This window comes from Plectrocnemia conspersa, unplaced genomic scaffold (genome assembly GCF_051122295.1).
Source record: "Plectrocnemia conspersa isolate PC_06_02 unplaced genomic scaffold, ASM5112229v1 ptg000011l, whole genome shotgun sequence".
Taxonomy (NCBI): Eukaryota; Metazoa; Arthropoda; class Insecta; order Trichoptera; family Polycentropodidae; genus Plectrocnemia; species Plectrocnemia conspersa.
Window position 1 is genome coordinate 7,751,397 of NW_028277175.1, and position 19,291 is coordinate 7,770,687.

A 19,291-nucleotide genomic window follows, 5' to 3' on the forward strand; every position below is an offset into this window, starting at 1 on the left:
TTCTAGTTCCAATTTACCGTGTTATTGGGGGTCTACTGTATATATAAATATGTATATTTGTAATTTATTCATATTTATTTGAAAGAATGGTATTTGCTAGTCCCCCAACTGCACGTCCCCAATTTACCGTGTTATTGAAGAGTACTGTACTTGAATTTATCATTAATTTTTATTTTATTATGTATTATAATCATATGTACCTAAAGCATAAAGGAGCCAGTCTTAAATAGTTATAAAATTTCTAAAAACAGTAGATATTTTACGTTGAAATCAATACCAATACATATTTATAAACATAATATATTCATCATTACTCGATTTGTATCAAAACACGTTAAAAATTGTAAATATCTCAAAACACTACACCAAAAATAATATATTTATTACAATCACATTTTTCACAAACAAATTGTCCGTCATTTTGCGGTTACAATATCGGCAAGATGATGACTTCTTTGTGCCCAGTGGTGCAGTTGTAAAAAAAGAAGTACCGGAACACTACTCCCTTTTAGGTAATCAATGAGATTTTAGTTTATGTAAACCCGAAGACGATTCCTCTGGTTATTTTACTAGTTAAATTGTAGTTTAATTGGGCTGAGCAGTGTGCTGTTTAAAATTATTGTGGTGTCGGTTACTATTTAATTAAACTCAACGAAGTTTTTGCAGATGTTATAAGCGTTCCGGTCGTGGAAAAACGTACCATTACACCGCTGTTTATTTTGATGTAATTTTAGTGTTCAACTATTGTGCAGATCGCTTTCTGTTGTTGTTAATGATATACTTTTCATCGCAAGTTACAATACGATCGAGAAATGGGTCGTTTTCGTTGCTTACGAGAAGCGCAGAACATTTTTTTTTTATTATATCCAACTTTTGTGCAATCTCTTTCAAATATTTCAAACTTAAATAAGTATATACACTCATCCCTTCAGGAAATATCGCGTAAATTTCGAGGTATATAGAAAATTGTAATAAAATGATCGATTGGTATTCACGTGAATTATAAAGTAATTTAACACATTTTATTAAAAAAATTCAAATAGTTTATCCACTTTTTAGTGTTTCACACATAACTTAAAATGTAATAGATATCTTTACCGATCATTTATACTAGGATGGTGATGGCGCGATTCTATATTTTGATTTTAAATATTGATCGAAGTATATTCAAACCGAATTTTTTGCTTTTGACGTGGATTTTTGACTTCCGAGAAGTGATAATTGTTTTTTGCGCTTTTCTGTTTTGATGTACTTCTTAGAAATTTTAATATGCTATCGTCGCAGTCGTAGTGTGATTGATGGAGCGTTCCCACTACGACGACAAAACACGATTTTATTACTTTTGATATGTTTGATTTGAAGTATTAAAAAAAAGTACTTTTTTAGTTTAATGGTTGTAAGTACAAATATGAGGACTAAAGTTTTTGCTCCACTGTAAAAATATTTGTATTGACATATTCAAATATCTTACAACTATTTAAAATAAAGAAGTTGTTTAGAATAAATAGTATTTCGTGCTTTTTTGTTGCATGGAATAGATTTAATATATCCATAAAAACATAATCTAAATGATAAATATTTAACAATGTACATTTTTTTGCATTCATCTCAAAAATTTATGCAAAGAATATTTCTCCATTTTTATTAGTTACTTATTAGTCTTCAACAGATGTTTTAGTCTAAAGACAGTTTTTTTTTAATTAGTTTGTTCTCTGTAAATATATTTCTCTAATGTCTCTTTTATTTTTACTTCCAGGCGTCAACAATCGATGGGAGACGAAAGGGAGCATGCCTCTTCTGCCAGGAATACTTTATGGACCTGTACCTCTTAGCCGAACTCAAGACAATCAGTTTGAAGGTGACGACAGTAGACATGCAAAAGCCGCCACCGGACTTCCGCACCAACTTTGAAGCGACTCATCCCCCCATTCTCATCGACAATGGCTTAGCGGTGCTTGAAAACGAGAAAATCGAAAGGCACATAATGAAAGCGGTGCCGGGCGGACACAATCTATTTGTTCAAGTGCGTCCTATGCGATTATAAACTTGCAATATGTTAATTATTAAACGATTGTATCGATTGCAGGACAAAGAAGTGGCGACGCTTATCGAAAACGTATATTCCAAGCTGAAGTTAGTGCTAGTCGGAAAGGACGAACAGAGATCGGCTAATCTCCTGTCTCACCTGTCGCGGATAGACAGCCTTTTGGCGCGACGGGCAACGCGGTTCTTGACCGGCGACACCATGTGCTGTTTCGACTGCGAGCTGATGCCTCGTCTGCAGCACATTCGCGTGGCCGCTAAATATTTCGCTGATTTTGAAATACCGGTATAGACTTATTACGTTTAATGATGACCAGAAAATATATCAAATGAGTTGACAGATTCTAAGATATAATCTCACTATTGTCGTTGTTATTATATCTAGCTCAATTTGATAAATATGTTTTTTATTAATATCGACATTGTTTAAAATCTCTGATAAATGCAAAGAATTTGCCCTTCGATGTCTTAATTGATTAGATTAATACAAATTGTGTTTTAAAATGATTAATTACACTTTTCAGACAACTCTGCGCGCATTATGGCGCTACATGCATAACATGTATCAATTAGATGCATTTACCCAATCTTGTCCTGCAGATCAAGATATTATCAACCATTATAAGCTTCAACAGGTACTATATTGTATATTGTATTGTATATTCATGGAACTAATGTATGAATTATAATATTTTTTCAGATGCTTAAAATGAAGAAACACGAAGAGTTGGAAACGCCAACGTTCACCACTTCAATTCCTATCAACATCGCCCAGGCTGACGACTAGTTGACTATATATGAAACACAGAGAGTTGTCCAGCTGTTTAGAAATTGCCAGTTGCATTCGTATATTTGAAGCATCAATGAATACGACAGATTTATAATATATATATTTTGTTATATTATGTAATGTCTTAAAATTGTTTTTTTTTTCCCTTTTATAACATATTGTTCATTTTAATGTTATAATTATTATTCATTTTTTGATACCCACAATGTAGAACACTTTCGAAACGATTGTATACAATTTTATGACTATACGTACGTAAGATAAGGATCATTCCATTTGCATTCCACTTGCTCTTTCAATCTTATCCAGAATATTTGAGTGCCTGTGATCAAAAACTCATTCTAAAAACTCGTGCCATTGAAACACACATGATAAAGTTGCGGAATGGTCCTTATATTTTATATCTAATCGCTTGTTGCTTTTGATCATAACATTCGTAAGCTTTCACGTCCACTTTGGCAATAATAATATTTTTACAGCTTCCATATTCATAGTGTTATGATCAAAGATCAAATATTGCGTCCATGTTGTGATTTATAATATATATATAATCGCTTTTCACTCTTATATATATTTTAGTAATTTAATAGCAGTAGATATTTTTAACGCACAAACATTTACTACTCAGTGCTTATAAACATGTTTTAATATCAAATACATAAAATATGTGAACTTTGGTATCCGTCTATACGCATGCAGATGTACAATAACATCAATATAATAGGCGTAACACTTACAGTGTTAAAAAAGTTAAAAGAGTCACTCTCACATATGTATAATATATAATTTAAAAATTGTTTTTTTTATATGTGCCGAGTACAAAAACTTTAGGTTCGCTTTTTTCTATATTTAAAATATGTACGATAATGATATAATATGCCTTGTGATCGAAGTCGAAGACTTATGCTTATGTGCCTTCCGCTGTTTGGCGATAATGTAGCAGTACTTTTTCATTTAGTGTGGAGCAACGAGTACTATTTATATATTATTATTTTTCTCTTTTCGTTCATTTTAAAGTGTAAGCGTATATAATGTTACCATAAATTAACTATTTGCCTTACAAAAAAACATTTCTTTGCTATTTATTAAGTGCGAACTGAAGTTTGAGTTGAAAAGTTGGTATACATTTGTCGTGATTATATAATGAAAACGATGGGTCAATTATGAATAATCAAGTCAGATAAATATTGTATGAATAGTATGTATAGGTATTACTTAATTTTATTAAAAATACTTTTAATAAAAAAAATATGTTTTATTTGTTCCCTTTACAATATTAATATGTATACAATAGCACCGTATATTTATTTAAAAATTAAACAATTCACATTTTGGAATATTTTCATTTTATAGTACAGTAGACCCCCCCAATATGCGCTATCTGGGTGCCCATTACTTTATGTGTGAGCAAGCCACAGGGAGATTATCTCACATACGTATTGCAAAAAAAATTCTAATCCCCAATTTACCGTGTTATTGGGAGGTCTACTGTATATATAAATATGTACATTTGTAATTTATTCATATTCATTTGAAAGAATGGTACGGCACTATAATATTTCAGATATCAATCGACATGAGACCATATATATAAGTGAAAAATAATAAAGAATATTGATAACATAAAACTACAGATTTGGCAGTTGTAGGTTTGTATATTTGTATCCGTAAACAAAACTTTTTTTGATCATAGTTATCAATAATATATTTTCAAGTATAATAATGTTCAAACTAAGTTTCCCTTATATGCAAAAATTATAACTAAAACAAAAATAGCCACAAATATTTCATTCATCACAGTAAAATGACCACTCACAAATCACGAGTAAGTCAATCTATGTTAGCGGATCACATTACATATTTTTTAAGTTCTTATTATATTTATCTAATATTTATCATTTAATGATAAATAATACATACAATCAGTTTTGAACCGGACTTGCAATAATTGTAGCCATAAACATATATATAACAAAAACGAAATTCAGGTACTTGACATTTCATGTCACTACAGACATAATTTTAGTCATTTTAAAAAATAATAAAAAATTTAATTTCTTTTATCAACGATTTTACCATTATTTTTTAAATTTGGTTCACTAATTAATAATATGGTCAGCAATTATTTAATGTTTTCTTACAACAAATGTTTATAAATAACAATTTTAAAATTACATTTCACGCCAAACGATTTCCAAGATAAAAATAGATAAGGGATGACTCATCAAATTATGACGTTTAAGCCTTTGCGAGATGCTATAAATAACGGATTCAAGTGCTCCAATCTGCAATGGCCTGACGCTAATAATCACATACAGTTTTTATAATAATTAACAAAAAAAATAGTTTTGTTGTTGCCTTTATGAAGAGTTAATAGCTGTAATATGAGCTTTACTGACAATTTACAATATTATTATTAGCTGACATTATATAAGTAATGCTACTGACCTGTTTATTTAAAAGTTATTGACATTTAATTTGTTTCATTTTTAAATTAAAGTAAAAATGAGTATTAATAATATTGTTATAGCTCACATATTTTTCTAATACATATAAATTTATTGATTTTAACATTAAAGTAAATGGAACATAGAAAAAATATGCAATTTTTAAAAAGTCACTATTTGATAGTGTTATGGAATTATTTATCATTATGTTTCCACTGTCTTCTACTTGAATTATTTTAACAGCGCTGTCCAACTGGCGGTCCGCGAACCAATTCCTGTTTAATAAATGAAATTAACCCATCCCGTACGGAAGGTAGAAAAATCGCGAGCGTTCCGAACCGGGGGCCTTTTTGTCCCCCAGACTATTCTCGAAATTATGATACTTTTTTAACAGAAAATTGTATACCTAATCATCTAACACGTGTTTCTATGCATATTTACTTTCATAAAACGAATAAAATATCTTTTTATTAACATTTTTTGCAAATTACAGTCATATTTTTCGGCGACATTTCTGGCCAAAGAACGATCGGCGATTGAGGGGCGTCTACAGCGTTTACTTGTCGATGCATGTTGCAGCGCTTCTCAAACACTGACTAATAAAATTATTATTATTTAATTATTTTTAAATCTATTAAATTTTTAACAAATTAAATCAATTAAAAAATTAGTAAAACATTATATTATTTATATATAACTTATTATTGTTAAAAATAATAATTGCACAAGAAATAAAAATAATTCACATTTTTTTTAAATAATGTATTTATAATATAAAATACAAAATAACAAAAATAATATATTTATATTTAGGATAATAATATAAATATTTCATTTATTCTACGCTTGAATCTTGTAAACAATTTGGACATGACAATATTTTCAACTGGTGTTTGTGAACTGTACATATCGCTTTTTTTTGCAGGTGGTGCAAAAAATCGAGTCTTTTTGTCCTTATTTCTAGGGCAAAAGCTGCACCTATTTCTCCTAACCTGTTCAACGCGATTTTCGGGGAGTATTGTCAGTGGAGTAACAGTTTCAACGTTAGTTGCTTGATCATAAAGTGTGAAACCATATTGAATATGTTTATGAAACGATATCCCACTATTTTTTGAAAATTTATGTTCTCCTTGGCAAGTTCCATGGCTAACTCTGTTGACAACAGTGTGACCGATTGTTTTTTTTTTTCGGAACATATGAAACCAATGTGATGTCATCGGTAAAGTCAAAACGACTAAATAATTCCTCTCGCTAGCGTGAACGCAAAAATTCTTGCGGTATTTCACGCTTATTTTTTCTAATTGTTCCTGTTAATGTTGTCTTCCAAAAGTCTTTGAGCAAGGGGCACTGACGAAAATAAGTTGTCAGTAATGACACCACGTCCAGTTCCAATAGAAGGAATAATTAGATCAGTCACTACCCTTTCACCTTGGTTTCTCTCTCGTACTTGCTGCTTTCCCATGTATGGTTGTATATTTAAAATATACGACGACTCTACATCAGCAGCAACCCATATTTTTATTCCATATCTGCCGGGCTTACTTTTGATAAAAGCACGAAATTTATCTTGCGATTGTTGAAATCGTAATTGTCTGGTGTTTCTGTCATCAAAGCGAATTTTACTGTATAAATATACGAATGTGTCCCTTGAAATGATCGTAGAAAAAAAGAATTACTTAAAAAGCTGGTTAGATGTCCATATTTCCTTTAGTGGTAGTCTACGGCCATTGCATCTTCTAGAAACTATCAATACGCTGATGAATGCTTCTATTTCCGGTTGGTTGGTGTGGTCTTGATTGTCATTTCTAGAGACCCGATTAGTCTCCACTACTACTTATTTCTTGAATCATCGCTGCAGTCACGAAGAGAGCAAAGGTTTCCTTTATTGTAGTCACATTGCTAGCCTCTGTTCCAAGTCCTGAAGAAGATGTTACGATATTCTGGATTCGCGTTCTGGAATTGTATCGTGGAGTTGAATGCCATTCTAGACCAGATCTTGACATGAACGTGGTGTCTTCTGGTGTAAATTCATCATCTTCGGTTTCTTCATCTTTTGATGAAGAATCGTCAGCTTCGTTATTGATTACATCATTTACGTCGGTGGCATCTGAATCCAACTCTTCAAAGTCGATATCACTGTCAAAAAATTCATCGACATTGACATCATCTTCACATTCGTCTAAAAGTCTTTCTGTATCTTGTCTGGACGACATATCCCAGTATTTTATCACAATTTATACCGCAAAAAAATCACCAAATACGTACATTACAATATACAGAAAATAACAAAGTGAATAATAAATAATACTTCCTACATTAAATAAAAGGTATAGGATGATGGAATTACAAAAATAAAAATAATAAATCAGCTTTGCAAACAACGAAACACGGCAAAAGATAGGGAAACACTGATTTGCCAGCACGTGGCTTTCTCCAGACAATGATTCTTCTGAGAAGGTGATGGTATACCAACAGCATATAGCTTTCTCGTTCTAACTCATTATGGAAACCGACCGTCGACACATTCATAACTTTCGAGTGCGAATGAGCTCAAATGTTATCCTCTATACCTGCCCTTCTTGGAATTGCAAAACTGACGGTCACTCACAAATAATAGATATTTTACCGCAAATTTATATTTTAAACCGTTATACGATTTCGAAATTGACTCGAAACAAATTTTACCTATGTATAATCCTTAATTACAGGATTACATAAAATGTGGGTCTATTAAAGGTAGTAATTAAAAAGTTACAGTGAAAAACAAATTCTTGGGGTACTTTTTGGCCCCCTTTTCGCCCAGGAAGGGTTAAAAAAAAATCTTTTTTGCTTCCAATAGCAAAAGATTTTTTGGCCCCCGAAAAATTTGCACAACAAATAATGATCCACAGACTAAGAGAAGTTGGACAGCGCTGATTTACAATATAGGTTTGACTTACTTTATTAAAATAATAATTTGTGAAATAAAATTGAACATTAATTAAGTAAAATTACTTATTTTCTGATGCACCTTAAATTAACTTGTTAAGACATTCTTAATTTGGCCAACAAGGAATAATACAATACAAAATATTTTTCTAAAAAAATCATCACACCCTGCATTTTTAGAATTAAAAAATTTGAAACTCGATTAAATCTACAATGACGATAATATGGGCTTAAACCGGAAATGTTTGCTAACAAAAACACTCGCCTCATCACAAAAAATCCACTCCAGGACATAATCATCCAAGGGACGAATTACAGTAGTGTTGCAGGAACCCATACGGAAGTCAAAGAATTAAACTTAGTAACAAGAAAAGTAGTAAAACAAAAAGATATTTAAGAGAACTGAAATCAAAAATCTTTAAAGATTAGTTCAAAACTAAATAGGATAGTATCACAGAAAACAGTATTATTATTTGATAATGGTCTTCTCATCTATATGAAAGCATATTAGTATGATAGACCAGCGGTATAAGTCAGTGACTAATACCTGAAAGACCTAGGTTCGAATTACTTATGAGCTCGAATGTTTTATGAGATTCATCGAAATTGATGAATAATTAAAATAAAATCAAACTAGGTAATTCATAGTGATATATATATACCAATTGAAAGCTGTAGCAATAGTTTCAAATTAATAAAATAAATGTCACTGATTTACAGACTTCATTTACTAATTTCAGTGTGGGGTCCCACTACTTACTCAGTAACTGTTAATTATGTACAACCCATTGTAACGCATTAGACTAATGTATGTCATGTTGCAACAGAAAATTTACAAAAAATAAAAATGAATAAGCTGTATTTAATTTAATAAGTATGTATCAGGTTGTCCCATAAGTTTTGCGTAATTTTTTCTTACATTTGCAAAAATGTATAACTTTTTATAAATTAATGATAATTTTACTATTCCTTCGGTGTTTGTTGACAGTAGTTGTATCGACGATGCTATTTAATAACGGAATATTTTTTGTTTCGATATTTTCATCACTAAATCAACGATGGCAATGGAGATAATACATAATAATAAATCTCAGTTGAGCTACATTATGCTTTATGAGTTACAACTTGATCATAATGCAATAATAGAATTTAAAAATATATTTGTAATGCAATGGGCAGGGATGCCATTAAATTTAGTGTCAAATGTGATTCTAAAAATTTCATTAAATATCTACATAAGGGCGGGTTTTCCTTAGGGGTTGTTAGTGAGGATATTAGGGCTGCCATCAAAGTTGGTACAAGATTAACGATACAGAAGCTAGCACAAAAACTCAACGTGACGCATGCGTCAGTTCAGACATTTAAAAATTAGGAAAGGTGTTAATTTGCTTAATATGGGTATCTTATAAATTGTCCAAGGAAAATCTCAATATGCCAATAATAAATGATTCTAGAACAGAAAGATTTATTTTTTCAGTCGAATTGTTACTGAAGATGAGAAGTGGATCCTTTACTTCAACATGCAACATAAAAGGCAGTGATTGGACAGCAATCAATCCCCAATTCTAACTCTGAGAACAGGATTACACCCCAATAAGATATTGTTATGCATTTAGTGGGATATGTAGGGCATAATTCATTATGAGTTATTGGATTACAAGCAGACAAATACGACAGACATAGTGTGCTCAGCTAATTCGTTTAAAAGCGACTCAGACAAACAAAAAAGATCTTCTCTTATAAATTAAAGAAGAGTAATTTTACACCAAGACATTGCTCGCCCTCATGTATCCAAGAAGACGATAGAAAAATCAAAGGATTTTCTTGAAACTCCTTTCTCACCCACCGTATTCTTCAGACATTGCTCCAGATGACTATCATCTATTTAGTTCCCTGCAACTGTTTTTAGGTGGAAAAAAATATTTTATAAAAAAGGATATAAAAAACGACATTAAAGAATTTATTGCTTCTAAAAGTACAATAGTTTTGGAATCAAATTTAAAAAAATTGATCAACATGTAGAGATAATTGTAGAAAAAGATGGAGAATATATAACTTAGTAAAAGTACTATAAGTTTTAATTCTAATAAAAAACGCAGACTTATGGAATAACCTGATAAATTCATACCCTCTTGACGTTAATTTCCAAAAAAGTTATTTTATGTTCGAAAATTAAAGGTATCGGTCTGTAAAGTGTTAATACATATAAAAAACAATAATCATCATCTAAATGTCACTATTTAAATATATATAGTTACATTTAGATCTTTGATTTATTTGGAGTACTGATATATTGAAACTGCATCGGATAAACAGATTTCGGCATCGTAATAGATAAAAACAGATGAGTAATAATTGAAGTGAGCCCCCAAATTTTATGCTTACCGCCCATGAACACAGGTATAGTATATCCACTTTTAAATTTATTAACACCGAAATACTGTCTATCGCACAGTTTGTCCAAAGACACAGTAAAGTAATCTTCCACCTCAAACTCGTTAGGTTTCAAAACAAGACTATCAAAATTTCGAATTACACCGACTACAGGAGTCACAGCTATTTCAAAATCTTTGCTTGGTAAAGCGTGAGGAAATTCGAACCACACTTCGATGGATTCTCTTGGAATACCCAATTCTTCTTCAGTCTCCCTCAAAGCCGTGTTTGTCAGATTTTCGTCTGACTCGTCAAACTTACCGCCCGGAAACGCTACATGTCCAGCGTGAGAGCTGAGATGAGCTGATCTCAAAGTATACAGTATTGCAGTGTCTCCGTTGCTTTGTTCGCAGAGTGCCAAAAGAACGGAAGCTTTTGGTTTTGAAGCAATCCTCTCAAGACCATATGCCGGCAATAGTTTAATGCCTTCCATAAACTTTTGACGACTTGAAGCCGAAGTTATAGTTTCGAATTTAAAAGAACCCATAGCGCTCGTTCCGTTTTCGCAAAACTTGCGTGAAATCTGATTAATCAGCATTTTATTAATCATTTATTGATTAGATTTGAGCTGCAACAATAAAAATATCAGATTAATTGATTATATCAGATTTATTGAACAAAACAATTGACAAAATTCCGTACTATATAACACACATGACGCGTGCGTACTAAATGACATTTAAGTATTATGACGTCTAATTTATTTTTTTGGCCTAAACACAATACATTTAGAGCATTGATTATAAAATTATTTTTATTATGTAATAATATTTTTTATTTAGAATGAAATATTTCTTGCCTTAAAACTCATTATAAATATTATTTTTATAGATAATAAATTACTAATAACGCTATGTTAAATCTTATATCAGAAAAGAGGGGCATATTAATTCAAACATATATCACGTTTTAATCGCTCTAAAGCAATAAATCCTTGATTTCATTTTTAACAAAGACTGATCAACAACATGCTTGTTAACAAGGGATTTAATTAACCCCGAGAGTCAGCCGATATCCATCCCTTGACGTAAATCACACCGATCCGTGCACTGCACTGTACATATACATCAACGCCAACGGGCGCGTTCTGCCACCGACGTCGACGCAACTTCAAAGCAGAGCAGCACCTCTCCCTGATTTCGGCGCAGAAAATTCAGCATCGACATCTATGAGTTCTATCTAAACCATGAACATCCTTGATCATTTTTCCGGCCCACGAGATTCATCACACTTTTACAATTTAATTTTTAGTGCTATATATTTTTATACAATGTACGTTTAGTATCATTATTATTATATTATCTGTGTTAACATGTAGGAATAATAGTAAACACAATAATAATAACTCATAATGTTTCAATTTTTTACTCCAAAAAAATGTCTACACAAATTGCTTAATATCCTCCATTATAGTTGTATATTACTTACAAATGTATAATTTATCATCACTACTATTTTCTTCTGCACGTTTAACTTTAATATATAGCTCAAGTTGATATTCAATGACTTCAGTATAATATCTATATAATCACTCACAGTAATTAAATGTTTCTTACAATAATAAAAACGTTTAATATAAATAATGATAGTCCTAATATAGAGCCTTGATGATTTTCACCAGAATTAATATTATTTATTTTTACTTCCACTATTTTAATGCTCCGCGATGGTTAATGCTTTTGATGCCACATTTATAACTGTGCATTGGTGAAATACATTGTCTGATGTTGTCATTTGAATATCAATTAGGTTAAGGATAAATGTATTATACATTCAAATATATTAGGAATTAAATATTAAATATTGTACACATGTTTAAATATAAAATTATTAATCTTGTTGTGCTATTCATATATATATATATAAATTATTATAATCGAATATGTTGATAACTTGCATTTCACAAAGGTACCGATTTAAGATTATAAATATAATAGCAAGTACACGAAAACAAGTACAATTTCTAATTAATTAAATTTGTATTATAATGTAATACGTTAAATTTATTTAAAATATGTTGTCGAATAATATTTTAAGTAAATAAATTGTTTATTAAAAAAAAAAAACATTGTCAGGTGTGGGGTTCGAACCCACGCTCCCTTTCGGGAACCAGAGCTTAAATCTGGCGCCTTAGACCACTCGGCCAACCTGACTGTGCCGACAATTGTGTAAATTTATTTACTTCAATACCAATTCATTTTCAATGTGAAAACAACATTTTCATTAAATGACGTCATCGATCAATCACTAGAACTCGCGGAAAAACAATTCAATCTCACGTAATCAACCTTATGTTATCTTATCTAAATTCGATAAATTTCTACCACACTACAGATTTCTTTGAAAACAATGAAACACCATATACCTGATATTGCACAATTTATTAAATAAAATTTACTTTAAATACTAAATAACAAAAATATTAAATTAATTCTTCATCACATGCCGATTCTTTCAGCACTTTCAAGTCAAAGCCCCTCGTCTTTTGCAAAAAATCCTTTTGGCATTCGAAGATACAGGGGTTGTTGTAAGTTTTCATGTCCGATCCACATAATGGTATATAAATTCTGGGACACATACATGCTGGACCCTCTTCTAAAGGCTCATGCTCTTGACATTGAACAAAAACAGCCAATCCGACGAGCAGAAAAGCGAATATTGCTATAAATAAAAATATAAACTCATTAATAATTAAAATATATTAAGATATAGTAAATATAATAATATCTTACCCATTTTGCGAAACATTTTGCGTTCTACGTGATAATAACGTGAATGATCTGACTGATCTGGATCGTATCATTATATACAAAAGTTTATCTACTGATAAAAACTGTTATGCATCAATTCTCCTTATAGGTATGTATGTATGTTTATTTGCCTTGTTCTTAAAATCATGGCTAGTAATTAAAAAAATATTCAACTTCCTGATTTAGTTGTTATTATTGCTGTTGAGTTTAAGAAAATTAAACTTGCAAGGCTAACAGTAAAAGAAAATTTCTTATCTATTTGTCACGATTTGAAGTGTGGCAATGAAGTAGGGCATTTAATCGAACTTCATGGACGTTTTCGATGTTTATATTAAATGCTCTTATATTAAACAAACAACAATATAAATATAAAAAGTAAGATTCACGTATCCATTGTTCTTGAAGTTAATCTATTTATTTATGTTATAGAGTTGTTTATGAAATGTTTAAAATAGCCTCGAAATCTGAAAATGTCTAGGTAAATGTTTTGTCGTTTTTCATTCTATATACATAATTATTACATTATTACATAAAATTAATCGTCAAAAATATAAAAGTTAATAATTAATTATACAAAAAAAATAATTACTCTTCCAATTGATTGTGATGTCATAAGCACAACAGACATAGTAGCAATGACATAAGCACAACAGCTTCTTGAAAAATACCATTAATTACATATTTTTTATTTATATTTTAATTAAAGTAAGTCGTCTGACATCTGTAAAAGGTAACTTTGCACTCATTTTCTCATTAATTAATGATGAGAAAATGTAGTTTTAATGCACAGTATTTTAAAAAAACAGTACTCACTAAAAATATTCGACGATTAGATTCAGGTAGATTTAATATAAGTCAACCGTATTTTTGTTTAAAAATACTTTTTAAACATTGTATTAATATATCTTTATGAATTTAAATAAAAAAAACAATTATAGCATTTTTAACCACAAAAGTTGTATTTTGTTTTGGACCGATAATGTGAGCAAACCTGGAGCTGCAGTTGGAGCACCGAGGAGAGCGGCAGCGGAGAGACTTCTGTGCAATCGGCATATATTTCATAACATGTAAACTTGAACCAAAAAATAACCTGTATCTCATGCCAAACTATTAAAAAAAACACTACATTTAATTTTCATGAAATATATTATTTCTTGTTTTAATCAATTGAGTGAAATATTATTTTTATAAACTACTTAACATGGAATGAAAAGTTATAATTTTTTTTAATTTTTTAATACACAATATTTAGTTACAAATATTAGACAGTTTTAGAGACCTAATCCATGCATCGTACAGCGATCTGCTAAATGTATCTTTACAGTCAATGTCTTCCATAATACACATAGGAGCACTTCCGTCCAGCAGTTTAGTTTTAGAAAATCTTACACTTCCGCTCTCATCCAAATTAGACAGTATATAATCGATGCACTTGCAGTTGAAAGGATTTCCATACAGATGCACCATTACGTTAACGCCCTCGTACGGCACCATAAAGTCGAATTCTAATGTATTGATGTTATTGCAAGGCACGTGCAAGTTCTCCAATCCTGGCATGTGTGCGAATTTCGAATCCAGATAAGAAATCTGATTGTTCGCTAGATTCAAAGTCTTCAACTTGTTGAGATTTCTCACGACTCTATGAGGAAAGCTCTCGATACTGTTGTGAGACATGGATAACAACTTCAAACGCTCGTTAATGTCGAAAATAGCACTTGGAAACACTTTCACTTGGTTTCTGTCCAAAATTACAACTTCCAGTAGTCTATTGTTGGCGAAGAGGTTAATGTGCAAGTCTATCAATTTATTAGCACTCAGATTGATATACCGCAACTTTTGCAGAAACTGTAAGCTCATCGCTTCCACTTTCGAGATCGAATTATTACTCAGATCCAAACGCATCATATCTGAATTGAACTTAAACGTCTGCCTCCAAACCTGCGTCAATTTATTTGAAGATAAATCAACACTAACTAGTTCTGTGTTTGTTGAAAACACTTGGAGATTCAAATCTTTAAGATTATTATGTGACAAATTCAAATACTTCAACTTTTTATTCCCAGCGAAAAACTTGTTCGGTATTTCTTTGATGGCATTGTAAGAAAGATCCAACTCCAATAGATTGATCGACGAATTGATCAAGTCCGATGGTAAGACATCGATCTTGGAATGCGACAACACCAGATTAGTCAATGTGACAACTTTTAAAGTCTCGTTCGGTAGGTGTATTTCGTTATTTGCCAATTTTAAAACTTGAACGTTCAATCCTTTTATCAATTCGGCGAAGTCTATCTCACAATTGGCGGACAAGTCTAAAAATTTTAGATTTGGGTTGATCAAGAATGCAGGCTCGAACTTATTGACGATGATGGCGTTTTTTGATAAGTCCAACTTGACTAGATCTTTCAGGGATTCGAACACATCTGGACGAATGACTCCTAATAAATTTGACGATAGATCCAATAACTTCAATCTTGGCGTAGAGTTGAATATCCCGATAGGCAAGAAGGATAGGTAGTTGTCTGATAAATCCAAGCTTTCTAGTGAATCCAAACTGTTCAAACTGTTGGCAGAGACGGATCGAAGACGACAATGGTTCAATAGTAACGTTGTAGATTGTGGATAGAAGCTTGCATCAGTGACGTCGGATAACCGATTATCCGATAATCCGATTGCTAGGCATTCCAGAGTACCTGGAGCGTTTAACGCCGAGTCGCAAAACAGCGATGCTTCACATTCACTCAATACGAATATAATTATCAAGTAAATAATTTTATTAAGCATTTTAATGTACATTATTTACATGATCTATCAAACAACCGTGACTATCGAACGTACACAGCCACAATCGACTATCGCGAATGTTTCGGCAATACTAAATATATATTTTATAATGTACGATTATATATTGCTTTATAATTATTATAATTTTATTTTGCACGGAATATCCGACTTGAGAATAGCATTCTTCCATTCATTATATACATTGCTTTTTAAAGGATAATTGTCGCAGTTCAGTACTGAGCCTACACATGTGACGTAATCTCCATCAATAAAATAACGCTTATCGAACACTGCAACTCTTTTCTCGCTTAATAACTCATCAACACAAGAGCATTTCAAAGGATTTCCATATAGACGAACCATCATGTTGGCGTGGGCAGTTTTTGTGTAAAAGTCCAAAGGCACGTTGGTAAGCGCATTACAACTGATTAAAAGTTTATCCAGACTCTTGAACTTTACAAATCCATTTTCGAGAGATTTTATCATATTGCTATCCAAGTTTAGAATGTTCAGATTGACAGAGTTTTTAATTAATCCAATCTGAAACTTTTCTATTGCGTTATTAGATAAACTCAGCGTCCTTAAAGACTTGCAGGATATAAACAGCGTACCAGGCAAGACTTGCAAGTAATTATTATCCAAAAGTAGGAACTCCAGATTGTAATTATCCCGAAATATTGATCCATCTAATATTGATAATTTATTATTAGACAAATTTAAGCTCGATAACCTCGTCAATTTAGAGAACGATGCGTCTAAAGTAGTTATCAAATTAAAACTCAAATCTAGATTGACTAAATATGGCGTTTGGAACGTATCTTTAGCTATCGTTGAAAGTAGATTGAAAGACAAATCTATGCTTTTCAAATTATCACCAATAAAAACGTTAGTATTTACCTCTTGTATACTATTATGAGATATATTAAATAGTATTATTTGTTTATTTCCGCCTAAGCAATTATAACCTATTTTTTTAATAACGTTATGAGATAAATCCAATCGTAGAAGTTTAATCAAAGATCCAAACATCTCCCAAGATTCAATTTTATTATTCAACATCCTCAAATTGGTTAAATCTGTATTTTGAATCGGATTTTTGACAATCTCATCGACTTGATCAGCCCTTAAAGTCTTCAAAGGCAATTTAGAAAAAGCTTCAACGTCAATCTTTACATTATGCGAAACGTCAATAAATTTCAGATTGCCTTTACCGATTGGAAAATCAGTATTGATCGTTAATAAATTATACGATAAATCCAACGCTTCTAAGCGTATCATAATGTTCAACATATTAGGATTCAGTTTGGTCATTAAGTTTGAAGATAAATTGAAGAACTGCACGCTATCGATCGATCGAAGCAGTTGGTCGTCCAATCCAGTCAGAAGATTCCGAGATAAATCCAAAGTTTTTAAACTGGTCTTGATATTGAAATCGTCAAAGAATACTTTGTGCAATTCACTGATTCCACATCCGTCCATTTTGATTGTCTTTATCGGCTGAAGGGCGAAAGCTGCATTTTCTAACAATTTTTCATCCAAATTCACGCCTTTAAATCCCATCGACATGCACTGAAGAGTATTTTCGTCTCTAAACTCATATTGACACACCAAATTTGCCGAACAATGTTGAAGTAATGTGAAAAATGAAATCAACAGTTTTTTGTATCCAGAATACATATTTTTGAACACTTTTAAGATTGTTGTATTTATTATCAAACGCGACACGTGAACTTTGATAAACTTTGGAAAATTCCTCACACCGTTTAGTGTGAATGCTAATTTGATACTAAATGAACGAATAATTTAATATTGTTTATATATTTTAGATAAATTTACATCTTCTTTATAAATAAATAAATAATGAATGGAAAAACATATGTTTTGAAGACAGATGAGAGTATTATATATATTATATAATTTATAGATATGGATGAATAATAAAATTTTCTGCTAGTATTCTCCACGTCACACAATTAACTATCGCGTAAATAGAGGCATAGAACAAAATTTGTAATGAAACGATCAAATAGTATTCACGTGTACTTTTTAAAATTTTGATAAGATGAGCAAAATCTCCAGCGACACGTACCATTCCAAAAAGTAACTCAGGGTAATGGGAGAGGTTCCAGATGTAAGTCATGTATAAAACAACAAATGGAAGTTAACTGTGGCGACTTTATATGGTATTTAATGAAATACTATTAATTTTAATGAAACAAATTAAAAAGCCAAAACTGACTTACCAACTTCCCCCCCCCCTCCCCATCCTGGAAAAAGCTGAAATGATATCCTTGAAAAAAGCTAGTTCGTGTATCCATTATTTATTTTGTGATTAGTATGTGTATGATCGAACTAGTATGTTCACGAACGAACAAAATGTACACTACAACTGTAACATATACATATATTTAGGAAAATACTGTGCTAGAGTTTGCGCAGACGGTGCAACTGCAACGACGAAGAATATCTGGATTTATAACACAAGTGGAAAAGTATGTACATATATGAAACATATTCACTGTATGTATTATACAGATAGGTGTTACAAACTTTTGAATTGAATTGTGTCTACGGTAAATTTCGTTCGACTATTTAACAGTTCATAATAAATGGGTTCGGTCTATGAAGTTCCAATGTATAGTACTGAAGTACGACAGCGCTATCATTGAGAACACCATAGACTATGTGACGAACTTCACCACAAAAACAATTTCTTTCCACACTTGTAATGTTTTGTTTCATATTTGTCTGACTTTTTTAAAAAAGTAAAAAGATTTAACATTTTCTTTATTGAACTTATTTTAATTTACTTTCAACTTAAGTGTCTAGTCAAGAATTATTTTCCTAATTATGTAAATGTATTGGCTATATTTATGTTTTATATACTATCAGGAGGAAAAATTTGGCAAAAAACTTATAGTGACAATGTTTTAATTATTTTAAAACTTACTAGCTAACTTGAACTAGGATTGAAGCTACTCATTGATTCAAAACAAACGTATTATTTTTACTTTTGTACTTATATTTGCAACAAATAAGTTATGCTTTAACTATTCAGTGATGGTTTAAAAGTAATTTATTAGGTTTTGTATGCCGTTTGTAATGACATGAACACT

At 31.2% G+C, this 19,291-nt stretch overlaps 4 protein-coding genes and 1 non-coding gene across 5 annotated transcripts in view; 1 reads left to right on the forward strand and 4 right to left on the reverse strand.

Moving 5' to 3' along the window:
* Positions 1 to 4,082, forward strand: part of Clic (chloride intracellular channel protein 5) — a 43,955-nt gene extending 39,873 nt beyond the window's left edge. Inside the window, exons 2-5 of the mRNA XM_088197013.1 lie at positions 1,757 to 2,023; positions 2,087 to 2,329; positions 2,568 to 2,678; positions 2,744 to 4,082. Coding sequence (XP_088053139.1) covers positions 1,757 to 2,023; positions 2,087 to 2,329; positions 2,568 to 2,678; positions 2,744 to 2,830 — 708 coding nt within the window. The 3' untranslated portion in view covers positions 2,831 to 4,082. The remainder of the gene's footprint in view (positions 1 to 1,756; positions 2,024 to 2,086; positions 2,330 to 2,567; positions 2,679 to 2,743) is intronic.
* A 4,270-nt stretch (positions 4,083 to 8,352) lies between these two features.
* LOC148229319 (mitochondrial coenzyme A diphosphatase NUDT8) lies at positions 8,353 to 11,362 on the reverse strand. The gene is made up of 2 exons (XM_088197015.1): positions 11,284 to 11,362; positions 8,353 to 11,209 (listed from the first exon to the last, which is right to left on the reverse strand). The coding sequence occupies exon 2, from the start codon at positions 11,189 to 11,191 to the stop codon at positions 10,469 to 10,471; it is 723 nt and encodes a 240-aa protein (XP_088053141.1). The 5' UTR covers positions 11,192 to 11,209; positions 11,284 to 11,362; the 3' UTR covers positions 8,353 to 10,468.
* A 1,348-nt stretch (positions 11,363 to 12,710) lies between these two features.
* TRNAL-UAA (transfer RNA leucine (anticodon UAA)) lies at positions 12,711 to 12,794 on the reverse strand. Its single transcript has one exon. It is a non-coding gene; the product is annotated as a tRNA-Leu (tRNA).
* A 367-nt stretch (positions 12,795 to 13,161) lies between these two features.
* On the reverse strand, positions 13,162 to 16,329 carry LOC148229321 (uncharacterized). The gene is made up of 2 exons (XM_088197789.1): positions 13,374 to 16,329; positions 13,162 to 13,302 (listed from the first exon to the last, which is right to left on the reverse strand). The coding sequence occupies exon 1, from the start codon at positions 16,185 to 16,187 to the stop codon at positions 14,640 to 14,642; it is 1,548 nt and encodes a 515-aa protein (XP_088053915.1). The 5' UTR covers positions 16,188 to 16,329; the 3' UTR covers positions 13,162 to 13,302; positions 13,374 to 14,639.
* Positions 16,174 to 17,975, reverse strand: LOC148229322 (uncharacterized). Its single transcript, XM_088197790.1, has one exon. It carries the CDS (start codon positions 17,850 to 17,852, stop codon positions 16,314 to 16,316), a length of 1,539 nt encoding a protein of 512 aa, XP_088053916.1. The 5' UTR covers positions 17,853 to 17,975; the 3' UTR covers positions 16,174 to 16,313.
* Positions 17,976 to 19,291: the final 1,316 nt, after the last annotated feature.

Excerpts from the sequence above, each read along its gene's own strand:
- LOC148229321 (XM_088197789.1), bottom strand. The coding sequence starts at position 16,187 with ATGTACATTAAAATGCTTAATAAAATTATTTACTTGATAATTATATTC.
- LOC148229319 (XM_088197015.1), bottom strand. The coding sequence starts at position 11,191 with ATGATTAATAAAATGCTGATTAATCAGATTTCACGCAAGTTTTGCGAA.
- LOC148229322 (XM_088197790.1), bottom strand. The coding sequence starts at position 17,852 with ATGTATTCTGGATACAAAAAACTGTTGATTTCATTTTTCACATTACTT.